At 35.9% G+C, this 24,597-nt stretch overlaps 1 protein-coding gene across 3 annotated transcripts; it reads left to right on the top strand.

The window, feature by feature from the left end:
• The first annotated feature begins 9,768 nt into the window (after window positions 1-9,768).
• Window positions 9,769-19,146, top strand: CUNH14orf28 (chromosome unknown C14orf28 homolog). Of its 3 annotated transcripts, XM_016154630.2 has the most exons (6): window positions 9,906-10,016; window positions 12,929-13,453; window positions 15,037-15,126; window positions 15,382-15,468; window positions 16,248-16,382; window positions 17,185-19,146. In XM_016154630.2, the coding sequence occupies exons 2-6, from the start codon at window positions 12,930-12,932 to the stop codon at window positions 17,366-17,368; spliced, it is 1,020 nt and encodes a 339-aa protein (XP_016010116.1). In that variant the 5' UTR covers window positions 9,906-10,016; window position 12,929; the 3' UTR covers window positions 17,369-19,146. The 3 variants fall into 3 exon arrangements, with proteins under 3 accessions (XP_016010117.1, XP_016010116.1, XP_016010115.1); XM_016154631.2 differs by lacking the exon at window positions 15,382-15,468 and having other exon boundaries at window positions 9,769-10,016; XM_016154629.2 differs by lacking the exon at window positions 9,906-10,016 and having other exon boundaries at window positions 12,656-13,453.
• Window positions 19,147-24,597: the final 5,451 nt, after the last annotated feature.

Genomic DNA, 24,597 nt, shown 5'->3' with positions numbered 1-24,597 from the left:
TGGCATCAAACTCAGGTTCAAAGTCCAGGATCTTAACATCTAAATCAAGTCCAGGTTTGGATGAGGTTCCATGCGGCTTCTTGGGTTCAGATCTTGATCTGAAAACCTGCAAACTAAAAAGACAACTTATCTGTTCCATATATACCCAAAATATGATGGTGTGTAAGGTATAGAACAACTGCAACAAAAAATTTCCATTTGATAAAAGAAGAAAATAAGAAGTCACTAATTCACTGAAATTATAAAATCCAACTGGGCATATGTTACCAGTTGATGAATGGGGCCCCATCAGGCTCCCTAAGAATAATTTTTCACGATTTTTGGCTCTTTCCTATGAGATCTTGGCTTTGACCTCTTGTTCGTTCTTTTTTTTCCCATAGAATGAACTATTTCTGCAGCTAAGTAGCCTACTCAGCTTGCTTCCTGTTCACAAAAGTTTGAGGGTCCAAAAGTCTTTTTATATTTTATACAGTCTGGTGTGTGTGTTGTGTGTGTTGTGTGTCGTGTATGTGTGTGTGCAAGCTGATATAATTATTATAAAAAGTTTGTGGGTTTTTTTGCTATCAATTTTAGTCAATTCCATTAGATAAAAGCCACATCCATAAATATTTTCTAGATAAGCCCTTTTCTACCTTGGGCTCCCTGTGAGTCTGCTGTAGAACAGTGTCCTAAAGATTCTTAGAAGCCTTAGTGTCAAAGAGAGAGGGTCTATACTATAAGCCCTGAAGAACCTTAAAAGCTCTTTCATCTGTTTCTGAACTCTGAACAAAAGTTTCATAGTCACAATCTTGGCTTCATTGCTGTCTTGAATCCATGCTTTTCTAACAAGACATTGGATTTGATCTTTTTCCTGTAACTCTATCTTATTTTGAGTATCTTATGCTGGGAGAAATTATGGATGAGAAATAGTTTCATTTTCAGATCTGTTCCTATATAGTTCTTCAAAATTCTGTTTGAAAATAGAATAATTCCTTCTTTGGTACAGCTTTGTCTGTTACACTGTATGAAATACAGTTAAGAAGAAACAAAAAATAGTTGACACTTTCAGTGTTCTGCCTTGTAATCTCCTAAACCAGATTTATCAGTTCATTAAGTACATTTTATAATCCTCCATGTTATCACATTTGTTAAACCATCTACAGTGGCATAACAAGATCCTCCTTCCTCTATCTTCCAATATCATTTTTTTTACTTTCCTTTAAGCCCTCATTGATTACCCTCCTCCATGCCTGTCAGGATTCCACAAACAGTCCTCGAAGTCCTTTTGACTTTTGCCTGACATCTTGTCCCAATGACAATGTCACATTTTAGGTTTTTGTTACACTAGCACCTCAAATTTTGTTCTACTTATCTAATGCTGTGTAACTACTTCAAAAAAAAATTGCTTGAAACAATGACTTTATTATATCTCACAATTAAGAGAATCAGGAATTTAGGCAGGTTTAAGCTAGGTGGTCTTCTATTTCTTGTGGCATTAAGGGAAGTCATTCAGTGATATTCACCTGGTGAATGGGAAGCTTAGCAGGTTCAAGACAACTTCACTCACATCACTGGCAACGTAGCAGGGATGACTAGATTGCTTGGCTCAGCTGGTTCTGTTGACCAGAATGTGGCCTCTCCAGCCTGGTATTCTTCTCACATGGTGGCTCAGAGCTCAAAGAACAAGTGTCCAAATGAATAAGGCACAAACTTCATTTTTATTTATTTTTTCTCACCTAGCCTCAGATGTCATAGTGTTTTATTTCTGCTGTGTTGTTTAGGTCAAAGAAATCTCTAGCTTACCCAGATTCAAGACGAAGAGGCAGCAACCCTATGTCTCAGTGAAAAAAAATGTCAAAGAATGTACAGCCATTTTTAAAAACAACATAGCAGATCTGTACTAAAGACACATTAATGAAATAATACCACTTAGATCTATACAAAAGAATAAAAAGCAATAGTAAAAGAAATAGTAAACACGTAGGTAAATAAAAAGGACATATCTTTTAAATTTTTCTAAGTTCTCATGCAGCATTAAAAATATATGACAACCACAACACAAAAGACAGGAGTTAATAAAATGGATCTGGCCTTATGCAACTACAGAATCACTTATTTTATCAACTAGCGTGGAAATTGTCAACACTGTCAACATGAAGCAAGAGTCATAGAAAAAGTGCCACTTTTACATAGTACAGTAGTAGAAGTATTGACAACACATCAGAGTATCAGGGGGCAAAGGAGAATAATATTGAGGTTTTTATTCCCCCCAGGTCTCTTTGAAGGGTCACCAAGAGCTGGTTGTGTCTTTAAGATGGGCTCCTCAAACAGCCTGTCTCCAAGTTCAGATATTAATGTTCAACTCTCACTTTTTTGGCACTTGCACTACCCCAGGGTATTTTACTCACTTCATTAACCCTTGGGGTACACTCTGGACCTCTTTTAACATCTGCCAACAAAATTTATAGCTTCAAAGTGAAAAATCAACTTTTTGTAGTAAAAATAGTTTAATACTAATATTATGAGTCCTAAAGAAAACATATTAAAACTAATAGATCAACATATGTGTATGTTAAAGAAAGACATAATGTTTTATAAAGCTATTCTCATTATTACAAGGAATTTCAACTTTAACTCTTGCTGGTGAAAGAGCTATGAGATTTAGAGTACAATTTCTAAAAATCAAATTGATTTTTTTTAATAATCTAAATTTATTGACAATAAAAGATGTTCTATGAATGGAAGAAAAACAATGAAGTCTCTTCTAGTATTTGCCATCGCCTACATGTGTATAAAAACTGGGCTAGGCTTCTGAGGTTAGGTCATAGAAGGCTGTGCAGAATTTGCATTGTTCACTGACACACTTTCTTTTACAGACCTGAGCCACTGTGAGAGAAGATACCATGCTGGAAAAACCACATTCTGGTCAACAGAGCCAACTGAGCCTAGCCTTCTTCTGTCAACGGTAACTAGCCAGAATCTGAGAAGTGCATTATTAATACATCTTGAAAAAGATTTGTGTAATCATTTCAAGCATAAAACCTAATATTAAGAAATCATGTTCATGATTACTCACTGCAGGTGGCAGAGTTTGGAAAACTGTTTGACAGTATCTGCTAAAGTTTAACATATGCGTACCCTAAACCCAGTAATTTCACTCCTACACATATTCTCAACATACATAAGTAACAAAAGACATGTACAAGACTCCAGATCAAAACCTCTCATGTTAACCCCAAACTGAAAACTACCCAAATGCCTATCAACAATAAATAGGACAAAAAAAAATGTACTATTAATAAAACAGAATACTAAACAGTAATAACATCAATCTACATGGAACAACATGAAAGAATCTCATAACCAATGTTAAATGAAAAAAGCTAGACATGAAAAGTACATAATTATATGATTCCATTTACATAAAGTACAAAAATAGTCAATACTAACATATGCCGTTAGAAATCAGGATAGTGATCACCCTTGTGGTAGCAGATAATGATAGGAAGGCAAGGTTTGGGTGTTGGTAATGTTCTGCTTCCTGATCAGGGAGCTGTTTAGATAAGTGTGGTAGTGTAAAAATATATCCACAAATCCTTTGGAACTCTTCCCATCAGTAGGTGAAGTTCAGTTCTCTCCTCTTGAATATGTGCTAGCCTTCGCGACTCACCTCCAGTAAACAGAATGCACTGGGACTGTCACCGCATGACTTGCAATGCTAGGTTAGAAAAGGCACTAGAGCTTTTACCTGGTGCTCTTTCTTGGGATGCTCACCTTTGGTAACCAGCCACCATGCTATGAGAAAGTCAAGGAGTCAAGGTCCTGGTCAACAGGTAGCATTAACCTTCAAGCATGTAAATGAAGGAAACTTCAGATGATTCCAGCCCTCAGCCTTCAAATTATTTTAGCCAAGCCCTGACCAAATTGCAATTCATAAGCAAAATAAATGTTGTTAGTTTAAGCCGTTAAATTTGGGGATGATTTGTTATGCAGGTATACATAACTGGAACACTTAAGTGAAAATCCACACAGATGCACGCATAATTATAATATATACACTCTTTCATATATATATATATATATATATTACAGTTAGGTTTGAATGAAAGTTGAAAATAAAAATCATATCATGGAAACAAGCTCAAATTTTTCATTAAATTTTTAACTAAATTTTATTGAGGTTTTATTTCATATCTCCCTAATACTTCGCTTTTTTTCTTAGAATTACATAACGTAAAGAAAATGTAATGAATTTTTCACCACACGCCACATAGACACCTCCTGATCTCCATCAGTTTACCCTCACAATTCTAATCGTTTATCATGTGTAAATGTAAAAACAAGTTAGGAAGCACTCTTATGAGATATCTACCCAGCACCATTTCCTCTTCCTCTGTTAATGGGATCTCACTGTCCTTTGTGAAACTATCTCCCTTCTGATCAATCAAGGTAGCTGAGACCCAATTTCCAGCTTTTTCTTTAATTCTATCATACCTCACATCCTTCCAGTAAATTCTTATTTTAAGTTAGCAATATTTGGTCTCTAGCCATTGAAATCTAAGAATACTTACAGCTACATATATCCAGTGCTAGCACGTTATGTGACATATAGTTGATGATGAATTAACATTAAATAAAATGTTTATAAAATGATATTGGACAATTGATTTTTGACAAAAGTACAAAGGCAACACAGTGGGAAAAGAATAGCTTTTAAATAAATAAAGTTGGAAGAATTGGATATCCACATGTAACAAACATGAACTTGGATCCATGCCTCAAATCATAAATAAAAAGTAACTCAAATGTTTCATAGACCTAAATATACAGTCTAAAATGTAAAACTTCTAGAAGAAAACAAACGAAAAGGTCTCTGTGAGCTTAGAGTAGAAAAAGATTTCTTAGAAATAACACTGAAAGCACAATCCATAAAAAAAAAAACTTTGGACTTTATTAAAATTTAAAACTTCTGCTCTTCAAAATATACTGTTAAGAGAATGAAAACGAAAGCCACATGCTAAGAAAAATTTTTGCAAAGTATCTATTTAATAAAGAACTTGTTTCCAGAAAATATAAAGAACTCTAAAAAAGTGAACTACCCAATTTGTTTGTTTTGTTCTTTAGATTCCACAAATACATGCAATCATATGGCATTTGTCTTCCTCTATCTGACTTATTCCGCTCAGCACACTACTCTCTAGGTTCATCATGAAATATCTTTTTCCATTCCCTTACATTTAGTCTGTGTGTGTCTTTTAATTTGAAGTGGATTTCTTATAGGCAATATATGTATGGGTCTTGTTTTCTTATCCATTCAGCCACCCTATCTTTTGATTGGAGCATTTAATTCTTTTTCATTTGAAGTAATCATTGATAGATATATAGTTATTGTCATTCTTTATTTAGAATTTTGATGCATATTTTTTCTTCTTCTTAAAAAAGTCCCTTCAACATTTTCTGTAATACTGGCTTGGTGGTGATTAACCTATTTAGCTTTTTCTTGTCTGAGGAGCTCTTTATCTGTCTTTTGATTCTAAATGATAACTTTGCTGGGTAAAGTAATCTTGGTTGTAGATTCTGGGTTTTAATCACTTTGAATATTTTGTGCCAAGCCCTTCTGACCTGTAATTTCTGCTGAGAAATCAGCTGACAGTTTTATGGGTGTTCCCTTGTATGTAACTAATTGCTTTTTTCTTGCTGCTTTTAAAAGTCACACTTTGAATTTATTTAACCTTTGACATTTTAATTATGATGTGTCTTGGTGTGGGCCTATTCGGGTTCATCTTGTTTGGAATTCTCTGAGCTTCCTGGAGTTGTATGTCTATTTCCCTCACCAAGTTAGGGAAGTTTTTCATCATTATTTCTTCAAATAGATTTTCAATTCCTTGCCCTTTCTCGCCTCCTTCTGATATCCCTATGATGTGAATAATGTTTTGCTTAATATTGTACCAGAGGCTTCTTAAACTATCTTCATGTTTTTGAATTGTTGCTATTCTGATTGCGTGTCTTCTGCTACCCCATTCTCTATGTCGCTGATTTCAACCTCCATTTTATCCACTCTGTCGATTCCCTCTAATGTACTCTTCATCTCAGATATTGTGTTCTTCATTTCTGACCGGCTCCCTATTGTGTTTTCCATCTCAATTTTTTTTTTTTTATCTCATTGCTAAAGTTCTCACTGAATTCATATACACTTTCCCTAACTTCTTTGAGCATCCTTATAACCAGTGTTTTGAACTCTGCTTCTGGTATATCGCTTATCTCCATTTTGGTGAATTCCTTTTCTGTAACTTTGTTTTAGTCTCTCAAGTAGGACATATTTGTCTCCCCAGTTTGGCTGCCTTCTGTGTTTGCTTCTGTGTATTAGCTTGGACTCCTAAGTCTCTCAGTCTTAGTAGAATGGCTTAGTGTAATAAGTGTGCTGTGGGGCCCCTTGGAACAGACCTAGAGGGATCTGCTGCAAGCCAACTCCAGCCATAATCTGTGCACCTCCCGGGCCACCTGGTAAAAGTAACCAAGCAGTCCACATACGGCTGCCACCCACTCCAGGCTGACAGGTGCCTCATGGGGCCAAGTCAGAAACTGAGAACAGCTGCCACTGGTGCAGGACTTGTGGCTAGTCTGCAAGAGGTACAGGGTATGCCAAGGCCAGATGCTGCTTCTTTGGGTTTTGTGAGCCTTTGAGAGGTTTTATGAAAGTTTGCAGCAGGAGCCTAGATAGCCCATTTGTATGGAATAAATCACTGGAAGCAGCTTGGATGGGCTCACACGTTGGGAGAGGTAGAGGCTCAGGGAATTCCTCCAGCAAGCCACCCCTCCAGCCCTTATCCTGAAGCCCGATGGCTCAGCACCTTCCTGCACATCCCTAGCACCCCTCAAGCAGCTGCCCAGTGCTGATGCTTAGAGTGAATGAGTCAGAAAGCAAGTAAAGCCGGGCATGGGCCCTTTAAGAGGAAGGTCTCCGCTTCTAGCAGCCCTCTGTTTCATTTACCTGCAACCTCCACCATTTTGCAGGGCAGTGGTTGTAGAGATTTCTCTTCCTAGCACTGGAACCCTGGGCTGGAGATCCCAGTATGTAGCGGAGATCCCATGCTCTTCAAGTGGGGGAGGGGGCTCTACAGCCAAGACAGCCCTCCCGATTCTCACTCCCCAGACGCGGTTTGTGGCACCAGATTGTTTTGCATCTCTGCCCCTCCTACCATCTTGAGGTGATCTGTTATTTGAGGTGACCTAGTTGTAGGACTTCTGTTTAGCCAAACCCTTGGTGACTCCACATACTGGTTGCTCTACAGTTTTGTTATAATTTTGGTGTGGTTGCTAGAGGAGGCATGTACAGTCTTTACCTTCTATCATCATCTTTTCCAATTTTTTTTTAATGGAACAAACATCTGAACAGACACTTCACCAAAGATATATACAGATGGCAAATAAGCATATAAAAAAGATACTCGACATCATCAGTCATTAGAAAAATACAAATCAAATTAAAACCACAGCAAGATATGAATATACACCTATTAAAATGGCTAAAATTAAAAACGACTGACCATACCAAGTACCAGTGGAGATACAGAGGAAATGGAACTTGAATACACTCCTGATGGGAATGTAAAATGGTACAACTGCTCTGGAAAATAATTTAGCACTTTTTTAAAAAGTTAAACATACAGCTACCATGTGATCCAACCATTCCACTTCCAGATTTTTTACCCCCCCCAAAAAGAAAATATAAAGATTTGTAAACAAATGTTTATAGCAGCTTTATTGGTAATAGCCCAAAACTAGACACAATCCAAATGTCTATCAATAGATAGTTGGATAAATTGTAGTATATCCATATAATAGAACGCACTCAGAAACAAAAAGTAATGAACTATTGATACATAGAACAACATGGATGAATGTCAAGATAATGATATTGAGTAAAAGAAACCAAACCCCTAAAAGAATACATACTGTCTGATTCTATTTATATAAAATTTTAGAAAATGCAAATGAATCTATAATAACAGAAAGTAGATCAGTGGTTGCTTAGGTGTGGGAAGAAAGGAGAAATGAGAGGAAGAAATTACATAGGAACATAAGAAAACTTGAGGATGACGGATATAGTCACTTGATTGCAGTGACGGTTTAAATATGTTTCATATATTTGTGTCAATTATACCTCAATAAAGCAGCCTAAAAAACCCTGCAACACAGCTATCAGATTTTGAGGGGAACAGAAAGGAAGCAGAATGCAAATCTCGGTTAAAGGCCTCAATGAGGTTTGTGAGTTGGTCCAAGTATGCAAGGAATCCATGCTTCTTCTGCCTAGCTAAGCCTCAGCAGAGTTTAATGAGCAATTTCCCTGTTATTCTCCAGAAATGGGGACAATCACCACTATTGGGTCTAGTTTCAGGAGGAGTATAAAATGAATTCAGTGTCTTTGAGAGCTTGTCAATTAAACATATAAACTAATATATAAACATTTTTAAAGGGCTTTCTACTTGAAGGATAGTTTTAATATTGACAGTGAAGTTTTTGTGTGTGAATTCCAGTACAGATATACTAGTTATTTAACTTCTCAGAGCCTCAGCTCCTCATCTGTGAAATACCATAATAAGAAAAATCAGAAAACTAAAAAGGGAAGACTTTGACAGTTATACTTTTGGGGCAGAGGGCAGAGCCATCTTTCTTTCCCCTCTGCTCTGAGGTCTATTTCTTCCCAACTCAACTGGCAGTAATTACCTTCAGTTAGTCAAGTTTCTCTCCCAGCCTACATCCCTCTATTACTAGACCCCTTGAGAGAGATCCATGAGGAAAGTCACTGCTATTGGCCTGGCTTACCATCACACTAGTCAAAAAGGTGTCCACCCTTCTTCAGACTCAGCTGTGATGGACCACAATGAATGCTTGGCTGACATTCTCTCCAAGTTGTGTATTCTGGAAGTTGAGCTTCACTTTCCAGATAATCACAATTCATCGAAAGGTGAGATGGGGGAAAGTCTCAACAGTACTTTATTTCTAATTGTGGATGGAGGTAGTTTTCAAAGGCGGCCTGTGTTCTTTAGGAGTAGAGACATGCGGGCTTTGACTCTTTAATGGAAGACACAAGAACTAGGGCCTACTGAACAGGAATAATGGTTGACCCCAAAGACTCTAGCATTTAGCAACTCTATCTTAAGTTTCCAGTTGTCATTTAAAGTGTGGTGCCTTACCATCTACAAAATAAAAAGTTTTCATCTCTGCGATGGGCTAAAGCCATCTAATTTCTTTAAATAAAACTAACTTCCATTATAAATTATAGCATTTTGGCCAATCATTACCTTCAGTAATAAAGATAGCATTTAACATACTAATTCAATTTTTTCCTAAGTATATACTTAAATCAAAAGCTTGCATAATTATAACTTATCGAGAAAACAAAACTTTCCTCTTCTGAGCTAGGATTTGAGAGGGCAAACCCTATAAGCAAACTAAAATCAAGTAAGATCCAAAAATGGTACAAACCTCAGAAAGCCAAACGGGTTTCCCAGTAAAACCCCGCCTCCGTGCAAACCCGGCCCACTTCCGGCTGATCCACCCACCCACTAACAGTGGAACCCCGCCCCTCTCTCGGCGGTCCTGCCCCCCGCACCTGATCCCGATTCCCATTGGGCTAAGCTGAATGCTATACACACACCCGACACACGCACGTTTGGCCTGGGCGTCTTCGCGCTTGCGCAGCAGCGCCGTCAAGGCGGCTAGGAGCTGGGGGCTGGGGGGAGGGGGGCGGAGGTCAGGCCGAATCTTCCTCCGTAATAAGAAGCTACGCGTCCTGCGGTCCTGGCTCCGTGGGTCCGGTCGGATCGGGCCTGGGCGCCGGAGCTGCTGTGGCTCCCGCCGCGGCGGGTGCGATGGAGGCCGTGCCGGAGCCCAGCACTCACGCCGGGGGAGGCCGAGACAGCCGGCGGTGCTAGTAGATGCGGCGGCGGCGGCGGCGGCAGCACGGGCTCTCCATGAGCAAGCGGCGGCGGCGACGGGTGCGGCGGCACCAGCGGTTTTCGGTCCCCGGGGAGGTATGAGGAGTCGGCTTCCTAGTGAACTGAGACTGTCGGATGTGGGGACGCTCTCTGCGGCCCGGCACCTCCAGCCCATTGCCCACAGTCCCAGGCGCCCTGCGGGGCTATTACGCGGACGCGGATAGGGGCGCCCAGCTGTCTCACCTCGAGGACCCGCCCGCGGTGCGGGGCCAGCCCTTGGTGCGGGGCCAGCCCTTGGTGCCAGGCCCTCCCGGGTGCGGCGGGCCGGGGGCAGGGTGGGCGTGCCCGGAGCGCCGGGGGCTGAGGGGGTGTCCACCGCGCGCTCAGCACGTCCCGGCCCCGAAGCCCCGTGCTCCTTCGTGGGGGAGCGCGTGGCGTTTTTTCAGGTTATTTCGGAGCGTGGATTCAAGAGGGGACCTTTAGGACTGCCGAGCTTTTAGGGCGCCCGTCATTCAGTGCTTTGGTCTGGTCCTTGCGATTGGCGTGGAGTACAGATTGACACCCTTGGAAATGATCGCAAAAAAAAAAAGTGTTTTGCCAAGGAAATAAGAGGTCGGGGGAGTTTTGCAGGTTTATTCAAACTGGAGGGCTTGTTGAGGCAGGAAAAAAGAGTAGGATACTTCTTCCAGGGCTTCTGATACTGTGCCTAACGAACAATATTCGAAGGTGTGAGGAAAACTTAAGACAATTGTAAGGAATTCTCTTTGCAGGCGTTTCTCCATCTTTCTTGATCATTTTTATTGTAATTGATTTTGGGACAAATCACCACGTTAATGCTGAAACTGGATTAAGTGCTCTCTAGTTCTTCCTCTCTATATCCCCACTTTTTTTTTTTCTTAGAAAAAGACTAAAGTTTCATTACATACACACATATATATGTAATTACATTACGTGTGTGTGTGTGTGTGTGTGTAATTAATTCTCTTAGAGTATAACTCTTGCTTTCTGGAACTATATTTGGTCACGTCTAAAAGATAATTTGTAAGAAAACACGGAGATTTTTGTTTCCTTCCCAATGCAATATTTAGGAATCCGATACTGACACTGACCTCAGTCACTCTCTTTTCCTATTCCAAAGATACTTCTCTTCTTCACAAAATCATACTTTTCCCTAAAAGTAACATACTGGAAAACTATAATAATGGTTTTAGTTTAGACTTTTTGGTCCCAAGTGAAGTGAAGCAGTTTTTAAATTAGTTTCATTAGGGTGTCATTCTTTAAAAAAATTTTTTTGCTTTATATAACATAAATATGACATATACATTTTTATTAGACTTCTTTGAATGACTTTAAAAACAAAGAACTCAAGCTCTTGATCTTATGACCTTACTACAAAGTTCTTTCAAATTCAACAGAAATAAATCAAGCCATGAAGAAAGTTATTACCATTTTTAAAGTATTTGAATGCTTTATGGTTTTTAAAATCTCAGGAAATGTCAGTTCTTACTAAGAAGAAACTTGAGTTTGTGTTTTCTTAGGTTCCAAATTTGCCACGCCTTCTGATTGGTTGACTAAGCCAACTTGTTACCAACTATATATAAACATCTACACTTAAAACTAAATATAGTGTTAAATGTTTTAGAGTGCACAGTAACTTTCTTCAAGCTAAAAATACTGTGTGTGTTTAATATATCATAGAACTGAATTTTTAGTCTGCTAATTTTGCTTAAATCGGTTTGAACTAAATTTCTCACAAATAAAACAGGTCTTCTGTATTGAGTGTTGTTGGATTCATGAGCTTGGGAGAGTGGCACTTAAAAAGATGGTCAAAATAAGACACCTCAGCCACTCACTTTTCCTATTCCTCAGACGCTTCCCTTTTTTAATAAAAATATACTTTTCCATAAAATTAATATATTGAAAACCTTATGTTTTTAGTTTGGACATTTTTTTTTTTTTTGGTCCCAAGTAAAGCAGTTTTTTAATTCAGTTTCATTAGGGCATCATTCTTTAATTTTTTAGATTTTTGCTTTATGTAACATACATATGACATAAACAGGTTTATTAGACACTGTCATTGACTTTAAAAACCAAATACTTAGATGTCTTTAAGGGTGGGAGAAGGATAGGTGCCTTATTTAATAAGGAGGACGCCTCAGTTCATTCCCAAAACATGCAGAGAAGGGAATCAAGATACTTACCAAGTTCTGGATCAGAGCTTCACAGCATGGCTTCTATAGTTCAAATTATAGACTATCTAGTATTGTCCTAATTGCAAGTAAAAATCTCAAAGGTCATAGAAATGATTTTTGTATAAGCTGTACTACTATTCGGTTCTCATGATTACTCTTCAATGTTGTCTTTCAAAGTTAATTGGCCATTCTGTAGCCCAAACAAGGTTTCCATTATAGTATATCGGTTTCATAAGTGAAACCACACTTATTAACAAAATGAAGGACAGCTTGTATTTTGCAGGGTGGAAGAGGTTTACATTAGGAACATACCCAACCATATTTAGATAGTATCTTTAAATAGCTTTACTTTCATTTAGAATTACAGAGTATATTTAATATAAAGGCCTATCAAATGGCCATTCTGTTCCTCAAAAAAAGATTGTATCTTTTTCTTTTTTAAAAAATTAATTTTTTATGGTGACATTGGTTAACAAAATCCAGTAAGTTTCAGCTGTACATTTTAACAGTAAGGCATATATATGTTCACACTCTTCACCACCCTAGTTAGATTTCTTTCTGTCACCACATATTTGACTCTTTTTTATTTCTTCTACCTCCCCCAGATTGCAGCTTCTTAAGTGGTCTTTCTAAAGACCAAACATATTGCTCCCGAAATGGCTAGTAACTTAAATTGTTTTAAATTTTTTTGTTACATTGGGAGGTGATCTAACCAAATTTAAATCTTTAGGTATATTTATTTTCATTTAAACATACCATGCATTTAACATGTGAAGTCACAATCTACATGTTTTATTTTTAACTTTTAATATGCAGGATGAAGACACTGTTTGAAGAGATCAAAGCATCAATTAAAAATAACTATAACCAAGATCGCTCATTTTGGAGGCCTGTTCTTCCTTGGGGAGGTGTTTTTACTATCAAAGCTGGCCGCAAAGCAGTGTCCTGTACACCACTCTATGTTGAAATAAGACTGAAAAATACCTGCACTATAGATGGTTTCTTAATGTTATTATACGTCATTCTTAATGAAAATGAAACTTTTCCTAGAGAACTCTCTCTTCATCTAGGTAGAGAGTTTGTAGACTGTTTTCTTTATTTAATGGACACCTACAGTTTTACAACTGTGAAGCTACTTTGGATTTGGGACAAGATGGAAAAACAGCAGTACAAATCTGAAGTTCATAAAGCTTCATTAATAATTGATTTGTTCGGGAATGAGCATGATAATTTTACAAAAAATCTCGATAATCTCATGTCTACCATACAAGAGAGTTACTGTTCCAACTGGCGATGCCCAACTCGAGTGCAGGAAGATCAGCAGCGCACAATTAATATAAAGTAAGTTGCTCTAAAGTCCGTTTTGTCACTTTTAGCAGAAATAATTTTTTAAACAAAGTGCTATGAATATGTGTATATATATACATACATATAATCAAAGTACTTCTTAAAGTACAGACCTTGTGTAATTACTTACATGAAAAGCAACCACACAAATGCAAAACTTAGTAGGTCCCATGACGAAAACATCCAGACATCTTAGAATTTACTTCAGTCTAACCACTATGCCGTATGTACACCTGAAACTAATATAATATTGAATGTCAACTGTAACTGAAAAATTTTTCTAAAAATTTACAAAACCAACTGATAACTTTTACTTGCAAAATAATGAATTATTCACTGTGCAAAATACTTTGTTCTTGAGTTGAATTTAGTTACGTGGCTATGTAGATAATGAATTCCTGTGTCACAGATTTAACCTCTTGAAGAACACTTAGTACTGCATCCAATGTATGTGTCCTATGTAATGTTTTACCCCTTAAATGGATCTCTGTTGAGTGGGCTAGTTCTACATGAATAAGAAGTTTGAAAGTACTCCTTGATATTATGGCCAGGTCATAATTATAGACAGAAACCCCAAATTTTGGAATCTTAACACCTGGGGAGCTTATGGATCTGCAGAGCAGTTTTCCTGATAGGAAAGGAGCTGGTAGCCTGCTAAGTATTTTTGGCTTTCAGAAAGGAGGCAGACCTCCCTCCACGCTGCTAAATGACAGGGAGGAAAGCCAAACTGTCAAGCCATAGTGGAGTGTTGGGAAACAAAGCCCCCACGGGACATGAGCTAGAAAAGGGATAATTGCTAGTGGAAACAAAACAGGGCAGAAAAACAAACTCAACAAACACATTGTTGTCAGAAAGTGTATTTGGCCCTGTGGTCCACAAAAATAGCCTAATAGATTGTTCCCCTTTGGGAATGTACAATCACATGCCCTAAGTTATTAAATTCACATTTCTGTATAGCATATTTAGTTTAATATTATGATATCGTGCTACTTATGGAAAGCTGAAGATATTTTATTCTTTTTAGAGTCTAGCAATTAATGTCTCTTTTTCTGAAATACGCTTTGTCCGTTTTCCTGTATTGCTCATATGAGGATGTCGACTTTGAAATATCCATCAGGGATAAAATTGCTACTCTAAATCATAATGAACTAAAAAATGTTTCAGAAATTTGTCTTTTTTTACTAGTATTTTAATTTGTATATGTTTTGTTTGATAGTAAATAATGAATATTTATAATCCTATATTAATACTAATACACTTTTTAAAAAATATTTTTTATCATACTTTACATAACTTTTTAAAGCTTTTGCTTATTTTTTTTATCCTGTATTTAAAACCTCTGAAAAACTTTTTTAACAAATCAGGTAGCTGAGGCCAACAATGGCTACAATTTACATTTAGTCTGGTAGCTAATTGGCTGTTGTCCTGATTCTGAGTCCTATATGCAAAAATGAATCACAGATTATATTTCGATTTTCTAGTAATGAATTGACCTGTAAATTCCGATGTCCTGATAATGTGTTTTTTACCTGTAAAATGTTGAAACAGTTCTTAGATGTATTTTGCAATTGTTGTAGTCCTCCCCAAGAAATTCCACATGGAAACTTAATACGACTGGCTGTGGATGAGTTATTCTGTTCCAGGATTGAGCTGTGTGAAGAACATGGGTGAGTATATGATAGACATTTAAGACGAAAGTATTTCTGTGTTCCTGAAGAAGCCCGAACTGGTATGTTGTTTGATGTTAAATCGTTATGAAATCTCAATTCATATTTAGGAAGCCATCGTTTTGGAATCTTAATACCTTCTAGTTTCCTATGCTATCTTATGCTGTGTTGTCATTATCAGATAGAATGTAATACTATAGTTAATTGATGAAAACAAAGCAAATGCTTTTTCTTTTTTTCCCCACTGCTGAGTAGGTACAATAAAACCTTGGTTAACCGGAATCCAGCTTATCGGGACCCTCATTTAACTGGATTTTTTCAGCACTCATTTAGGAGAAAGAGGTAACTTAAAACCAAAAAAAATTAACATAGTAAAAAAGAAAAGAAATCCAAAGGGCAGAAAGAATATATTCATCACAATTTCTTAATTTCTATATATATAGTATTAGAAGGATAATCTTACAGCTAATTAATCACAAAAGAAGGAAGGAATAAAATATGTTCAGTTAATTGTACTTCAGTTTAGAAAGTGAACTAATGTATTTTAGCAACAAATACTGAAACAAAATGATTTTCTGGTTAACTTTAGTCAATAATGTTTGTTAACCAAAATACTGTACCCTGAGCATTCCGGTTAATCGAGATTTTACTGTATAATTGTATTTGTCATATTCTGACCCATATGCTTAATATCCGATATCACTAAATAAACAGAATTTGCTTCATCCTAATGGCAAAAGGAAGCAATTAGGAAATTTTGACCAATCTAAAGAGGTCTATAAGAATCATATTATTATTCTCCTCTCTGCCATTGCTTCCCTTTCTTAGAAAAAGAAAAATGTATCTTCAAATAAATATCAGTTTGAAAAACTTCATGCTTTTATAAACATAGATAAAATAGCTTTTCCTGGAGTTTTAAAAGTATTTCTTGTAGATAGGCTCTCACAGCTTGTAAACTTTTGAGAATTGACATATAAAGTATTAATGTAGCCACACCGTTACTCATACCTAAAATAGATAATTTTGCTTATTATGAAATGAAGTAATAAAGACAACCCAGAAATAATAAAAGGGAGCCTTGTTCCAAGTTTAATAAAGTTCATGTCTATTTTCAATTTTAGGTGTGGTGGCTTAAGAGAATTTTCCCAACGAGTTTTCTGCCATGGGGCACCCCCTTTTGTTGTCTTAAATATGCAGCACTGGAAATCTGAAGATCTGGCATATGTACCCTATTACTTGGATTTATCTGATCACAAGTAGGTGGTTTTTTGGTTTGTTTGTTTTATAAAACTAGTAAAAAATAAATTTATATTTTTCTGCTATTCTGACTTTGACCAGCCCTTAAGGAAATACTGTTGAAAAGATCATATCTATCTATGAACTTATGTATTCTGGCTAAGATCAGAATCTACTACAGGGCGTCAGTCCACTGGTAGTGTGCTTAGCGGTTAGGTGTTTGGACTGTGCAATAAACAAAATTGGGTTCAAATCCAGCCCCACCTTTTACAAACTGTATGACCTTGGGTCAGTAACTTAACCAGCTTACATGTTAGTTTTCTTATCTATGAAACAGAGATGACAGTATCTATCTGGTCTCATTATTGTGAGGAATTAAGGAGATGGCACATGTAAAGTGGCTATTTCAAGTCAAAGTAGTGTATAGTACGAAGTCATAATTTAAAAATAAAATGCTACTGTCATCATTGTAGATAAAAATATTTGCATACAAATTAGAACATTCAGGGTTCTTTTAACTTTGTGCCTTTAAAGGCTTTATTTGTGTTTGTGTTTTCTCTTATTTAATAGAAACATACAGGTTATAAGTTAAGATGTATTTTGTTAAAATTCTTAAATTTTGTCAACTTAAAAAATTCTTAAACATTTTACTCCAAATTACCAATTATATTACATGAATTTTACAGATGAATATCTCTTTTTTAAGGAATAGAATACAAACAATCATCAATTTTTATTCCTTAGTTAAGAATTTACGAAATATTTATCTTAAGAACACAAAGTATTTTAACTTTCTGCTACACTTTGTCATTAACTTTACAGGTACTTATTGGAAGGTGCCACGTTATTTAACAAAGAGGAACATCACTATTCTGCAGCTTTCCAGATTCACGGACATTGGATGCACTATGATGGCCTCAGAAATGTGAATTTAATTTTGTTAAATAAACCCCCAGAGTTTCTCCTCTTGTCATCATTGGTTTATATTCGAGCAACAGAGAAATAAATATAGACTGATGCTAAATTACATTGTTTTCCCTCCTGCCCATGCTCCCCAAGATAAAGGGCTTTTATTTTGTGTATACTTGGTATCCAAGGCAATAGTTCAACTATACTAGTTTCAGAGGTATATTTTCCCCTGTTTAGCCCCAGGTAAATATTTTTTATAGAGAACTATGCAAAAATGTTTGTATTTCTTTTTCTGTATCCTGGATTATTTTTATACAAGCATATTTTATGTTGAAGGAAAATATATCTTGTAGCTTTTGTATTTTTTATTTATATGTACCTCAAAGATTTTTTACAATTCTATCCTTGAATCCAAGAAAATAGTTAGTTGAATTCTCAATTATTATTATTATTATTATTTTGGATAACCAAATAAAACCTGATACAAGTCAGTGTTTTAGTTATAGAAATTTAACAGTTCAAAATGTATCTGACTATATTTCTTTTCCCTACCTCACTATAATCCAAAGTGCACTGTTGAATCTAGTATATATTTGAATGTAGAAATTTATAGATGGTTTAGTCTGTTTTACCCGTTGTTTTGCCTAATTCCCCTGAAGCAATTTTAAACATTTTGTGGTGAGAATGTTTTTCTTGGCTTGAATTATTTCTTCCTAATGGCAAATTCTTTTAACCACTTGTTAAAGTATTAAAAACTACCAGCAGATTTTATGTTAACTAAGTTCCTAAGCTTAATTAAAGTTATTGTTAAATAAGTTACATAACTGATCTAAACATTTATCTCATAATTAAATGTAATGGAAATTCTCCTGTAAAAATTTATTTTGCAGATAAGACAACTAAAAAATTAGGCAACTGGATGTTTATTAATGTTGGATTAACAATAGAAATGTACTTTAAATATATACTTAAGAGAAAATGGGTGCCTGGGAATATTTCTTTTCCTAGTAAGTCATATTGACACAGAAAAACAAAAACTTAAACTTTTGGAGTAACATCTGCTGGTTCCTTTGTAAGTAGTAAATTAGTAGCATGAGGCTTTGATTTGCAATAGAAATCACTAGAAAGTTATAGTTACCAGAATATTATGTTCCTTTTCAAAGACCCTAAGATCTCTCTTCCTTTTGTATTTTAAAGGAAAAAATTAGATACTGTTCTCAAGGAAAAATACTTTTTAAAATTTATCACCATTTTTTAAGTGTTTACATTTCAATAAACAGTTCACCTTAGGTTTTAGGTTGAGATTGAGCGCAATATATTTGGAGATTTTTACATGACAACACAGTTCACTGCCATATACCAAATTGCTAAGGTTTAATTCAATAAATTGAGTCTTACAATAGCTTGGTGCCATGTTTAGATAACTTACTGAAGAATGGATAAATGTGAGTGAAGCGTTGCTGAGAATGCCTCACTTTGAGCGAATAGTATGAAAATTCCTGTTTTACTTACATAAAATTAAAAAATAGTGATTTATTTTACAAAATCACCCCGTTTGCTTAAATAGATGCCCGCATGTATTTAAACAGGATTTGATTTACAGTAAACTTCTGAGGACACCTTACTGCATGAATCAAACTATACAAAAACACAAATACTAGCATATACATAAATGATATCATTAACAAGATTATTCCTAATGCAGGTTATTTATTTACGTTTTAGGAATTGCACTTTATTTGGAATAATACTAGTTTGCCATGAAACAATGACTTACCTACCTCACAGGGTTGTTGTGAGGATTTAGATAATTGTTAAAATCTTGACTACTTTGAAAATGCTAATAAAAAAACATTTTTCTACCTCTTTCCTGTATGGGCAAGTCTCCCAGATTATCTTACTAATGAACTTTTCAGATTTTTTTAAAATTTAGGCAGTAGTTCATATCAGTAATGAATATGTAATAGAATTTAAGTATGCCTTCAACCCCAAATTATTGGGGTTTAAGGATAATAGGTGGTATGTTGTAATGGTGGGTGGGTGGGTGGTTGCTTGGTTGGTAGAAGAAATTTATTCCCTGCTGACAAACTAGTGATTAGAAAAGGGGTACAGAATGTGAAAGTGAGGGTATAGGAAATTCATTACCTTCAATACTTAGAGAAATTGGGGTGAAGGGGACAAAAGATAGGAGGGAATCATTTTCAATCAAAATGCCACAAACCATGACTATACCAATGGGGAGAGCAAAAGTGATTTTAAAATCCTAGCCTCAGGGGGATAAAGAATACAGCAAATTTAAGGAGGAATTTCCAACTCGTTTGAGCAAAAGAAAGCTTTTCCCTCCCAATTTAGCAAATAATCTTAGATTTATCTTTCAAAGTGACTTTTCATTGTTAACTATTAGAGTTAATTTAATATCTGTGGACTTCTCACTGGATCTGACCCAAGAGGAAGAGAGACTTAAAGGTAATTGACTATGAGTGTGCTTTGCATGCTTACTAGGGTGAATTCCATATTCAATATCATTCCTAGAGTTTGAGCGAACAACCAGGCTATATAAGTAGATAACTACTATGACACATAACAAGCTGTACATGTTGAGCATATCAAGTTTAGTTTTATAATTATATGTTTAATTACAATTATTTGAAGCTAATTATTTGAGAATTATTGTAATGCACTATAAGCAAAGCAGCTTATGTACAAAGGACTGCAGTTAAGTACCACTAAATTAAAACCAAAGCAAACATTTATATTCTCATCATCCTGTTGATGCTGTAACATTTAAAATCAGCATCAAATTATTCTGCATTAAAAGCTAAAATCACAGCTTATGAAGTTCATCTTAATGACCTGATGCCTTACTAATAGGGATTCCAGCCCTCCCAGGTAGCCCAGGGTTTACTGTCTGGTCACCTGGACAGCCTTTAATTTGATCCCAGGGAAAACAACATTTCACTCTATCTCTGGGAAATTGAAGAAGTTAATGCGCAGTCTATAGTTTTTTTATTTGTTGATATCTACCTGAGGATGTATATCAGATTATTTACCCTCAATGAGCAATCAGTTCTATAGTCTATCCATTGTTTTCTCAGTGAGATCTTTTGCAAGGTACCAAAAGGAATATCTCTTGAAAATGAAAAAGTAAGCTCTTCTGGCAGGGGCTTCAAAGAGGATGTGGAATGCAGCAGGAGCTTGGGGAGCAAATGACAAGTTATCCACGGTAGAAGTAGAAATGCTTGTACCTTCATTTTCATTACTTGTTTTCCTTTTGAATTTTGTAGTCTAGTTTTTAAATAGAATTATAAAAATAACAAATTAGTAAAATTCAATAAGTCCAAAAAATATATAAAGAAGAAAATGATCATGATTTATCACCTAGTGATAATCAGGTTCATACTGGTAAAAATCCAGCATGGCTCCCTAGTACTGACGAGAACCAAGAATGAAGGAGTTAGGGCTTTGAAGAAAGATGTGTATACTCCTAGAGGGCTGGCATAGCGGTGATAGAAATAAATAGCATGAGAAAAATTGAAGAGGCAAATGAACCTCTGGAGAAAACTGCCATGGTCACCCGTAAAGACACTTCTTTATACCTGGACACTTGCTTCCAGAAACTTCCATCTTCTCGAACCTTCCAGAACTCATTATTTTATGAATAATGTTATTCTTTTACATTCCTCTACCTACATCTCAAAATTAGTATTCCAGGTGCTGGAGTTGGGAAGCAATAATATCCTGTGGTATAAATTGTCCCCAAAGGGATGCAACGATAGATCGTTTCCCTATTAATGTCAAATATTAACAAATATTAAAACACACTGAGCATAATTAGCTTGTTCTAAGGTAAAGTAGGAAAAAGAGTTTGTGAAGAGGATGGAAGTAGACACAAACAGCTCTACACATTCAACATATGAGAATTTCAGGGCCGAAGGAAAGGACAGGAAGAGAGAAGATGGCAGGAAAGCTGACCTGTGCTTAAGTCAAGAGCAACCAGGGTAAGGGCTGGAGGAAATGGCTAGCTAAGGATATCTTTGCCTAAGCAAGCTAAGTTTGATTTGGGGGCTATAAGCCAGAACATTAATATCAAGACATACTTTCTCTGCAGCATTCACTTAATACAATGTACTATTTGCTTGTTGAATACACATCTAGAAAAGGGGAAAGGTGTGTCAATCAATGAAGACTTTACAAAGGGAAGTACTATGGCCTGGTAAGCACCTGAGGCTTTGGGAGTACAGAGGAGCAGCTCAGCAGACAACTGCTATGAGGTCTTTAAAAACAGGCCTTTCACGGTTGCTGCCTAGCATTCCCAGAGGTTTGTGGAGAAAGATCATTGGGCCTGTGATTTCAAGGGTAATTGTCAGATCCTTTGCCTCTACTTTTACCCACAAAGCCTAACCACCTTTAATTTCCATTAGAAAGCTAAAAATTCTAAAACTCAAGATAAAAAAAAAATTCAAGCATCATCAAATTTAAAAATAAATGTATTGTAGCTAAAATGATTCACAAAGATCAGTAATATCAAATGTTTTCTATTTTGTAAGAGGGAAGAGATTTGAGAAGAAACTGAGAGGGCCGTTGGGTTGGGTGCTCTTTAAATATTTGGCGAATGAGTTATCAACCAGATTTGGCTAGGGATATAGCATTGTAGATTCCCAACTCTTGCAGTCTTCTACATGAACAGTAGGTGGCAGAAGCGCCCCAGTATGGAACGCAAAGGAACTGCAGAGAGAACTTTCTGGCCTTTAAAATATTAATCTGCTTTATAATTTGGGTAGGGCAAGCCCAATTTTCCTTCTGTTCTATGACACTATATGCATTCATAGATTGGAGATAACATTCTGTGGTAACATCTTTGACGATGTTAGCTATGCTCTTTGCCAACAACACCCCAGTTCAAATAATATTTGTAAATTGGTGTTTCTTCATCTGCTTCCCCAACTCTCATGGTTTCTGGACTACTGTATGCTTTCTTTTTTCTTTTGAAAAGGGTTATGAATTCCTTTCCCTAGAGAGTTTATGAAAATGCCAGAAGACCTGGTTCAGGATTGACATTTTTGATTCTGGAAAAAAAAAAGAATTGCAGACATTTGAGGTGAATTGTGATATGTGATCAACACCACTGGATTATTATCTACATTATCAGCAGTCCTAGACTACTGAATTTTGTGCTGTCAAGAAGAGACAAGAGTATGACAGTTACATACCTGGATTCCAAAGTCAGATTGCCTGAGTTCAAATCCAGACTATCACTGATTGTGTGGCTTTGGCCCTATTATTTACCCTCTCTATTCCCCAGTTTCTAACTGTAATAGAAATTATATATAATTATATAATTGTATATAATAGATATATCTCACAAGATTGTGGTTAGGATTAAATGAATTATTATGTATAGCACTTGGTGTATGGTACACAGTAAGCACCATGGAAGTGTTCACTACCATTGTTTTTTTCAATATTTTATTAAGAAATAAAATTAATAGGTAAGTAGTGCTGCTGTAGGAAATGAACTAAATGCTGTGTGAATATTTCGAGTTTGTTGGCTGAAAACCATTGCTGGCATTTCTGTGGCAATTAAGGTCATAGAACAAATTATGACATTAAAACAGTAAAAAAAAAATGTTAAATTCATGAATTAGTTTGAAATGCAAAAACAATTTAAAATGTTGAAAAGTGAATAGCTTAAATTTCCCTACATAGTAAATAATAATGAAGTATCCCATTTTGTTCCTGCTCAAAATCAATTATCTATCAGATACTGTCCAAAGTAATTTATTCCAAATCTTTTAAAATCTGGCTCGGATAAAACTTTTTTGACATATAAAGCCTTCTATTCCATGGCAACCACCTACTCTGATTCTAGGACCACTGTTACTTATTAACTCTCCTCAGGGCACACACAGGAATATCCTTTCTTAGACTTTCTTCCTGGTCATGATGATAAAAGTGACCAACCGGTCATCCTTATTTAGACTCTATCTTACTCAATAAATGATTTAAAGCAGCTTTTCAAGTACATTAAAAATTAGAAACTTTTCTTTATAATGTCAGACATAATTTAACCAAAAACAAAACAAAACAAAGCCTGAGGCCAAGTGTTAATCTTTCATCAAGCCCCTAGGTAGGTAGACTAATAAAAACAGCCTACAAGGTATTCTTGCCTTTGCTGATGGAAACGCTTGTTGGGAGAACTGGACAATGTTATTAGACTGAGTGTGTCTCCTGAACATTAGTACATTGAAACCCTACCCACCTCCTTGTGATGGTGTTAGGTGGAGCTTTTGGCCAAGAACCTAAGAGTTGAGCACAATGAAGTTAGCTTGGGTCAGTTCAACAACTGACACATAAAAAGTTGTTTTTCAAAATAATTAGTATCTTTATAAGAAACATGGGAGCTTTCCTTCTCTCTCTACTCTTTGCAACCTGAGGATACAATGAGAAAGCCGTCTATAACCCTGAGGAAGGTATCACCAGAACCTGACCATGCTGGCCCTCTGGTCTTGGAATTCCAGCCTCTAGAACTTTGAGAAATAAATTTCTATTGTTTATAAGCCATCCGGTCTGTGGTATTTTGTTACAGCAGCCTGAAATGACTAAAACGGGCAAGATATAGCAAAATTATATATCATCTATCCCTTGACTCACCAATTCCAATTCTTAAAATCTATGCCACAAACCAAAATGAAAAATGCACAAGGCTATTCATTGGATATTTGTAAATAAAAAAGACTGCAAACAACCTAAGTGTCTGTCCGTCAGCAGTAGACTTAAAAGTTTTATGGTATATCCATACCGTAAGATACTATGTAACTGCAAAAAATAAGAGTTAGCTTCATATATTGATATGAAATTATCTTCCAAGTATATTAAGTGAAAAAGGTTAAAAAAGTATTTTTATAGTATGCTATCTTCTTTTCTAAGGAAATGGGGAAGGAGTGTACTCATGTTTTCAAATGAAACAATGGAACCAAAATTTAATAAATATGATTACCTACAGAGGAATATAAATAAACAGAGTGGAAGAAATGGAAATGCAGACAAAACTTCTGTGAATGCATCTTCTCATATGGTTTCAGCTTTGGGGTCAAGTGAATTACATAATTTAAAAATCAAAAGTATATCCCTAGAAATTAAAATATGAATTAAAATAACCTAAGTGTATAACAACTGTTTTAACCAAATAAAAATATTACTTCATTTGACTATAAAACCAGTTTTTATTGTTTATCCTTGTGAAATATACTCAAAGACAAAAAGGAATCACAAAGGAATCTTACCTGTATTCATCGTTCTTATGTATATTATACTGCTATTTCTAAA

Source organism: Rousettus aegyptiacus, unplaced genomic scaffold, assembly GCF_014176215.1.
Source record: "Rousettus aegyptiacus isolate mRouAeg1 unplaced genomic scaffold, mRouAeg1.p scaffold_m13_p_3, whole genome shotgun sequence".
Classification (NCBI taxonomy): Eukaryota; Metazoa; Chordata; class Mammalia; order Chiroptera; family Pteropodidae; genus Rousettus; species Rousettus aegyptiacus.
Note: the sequence above shows the minus strand (reverse complement) of the source record. Positions and strands in the feature narration are given on the sequence as shown.

What these genes read in the sequence shown, in the direction of transcription:
- CUNH14orf28 (XM_016154630.2), top strand. Translation starts at nt 12,930, where the DNA reads ATGAAGACACTGTTTGAAGAGATCAAAGCATCAATTAAAAATAACTAT. An exon ending in GAGCTGTGTGAAGAACATGG is followed by an intron (nt 15,127 to 15,381) that starts GTGAGTATATGA and finishes ACTGCTGAGTAG; the next exon opens with GTACAATAAAACCTTGGTTA. An exon ending in CACTCATTTAGGAGAAAGAG is followed by an intron (nt 15,469 to 16,247) that starts GTAACTTAAAAC and finishes TTTCAATTTTAG; the next exon opens with GTGTGGTGGCTTAAGAGAAT.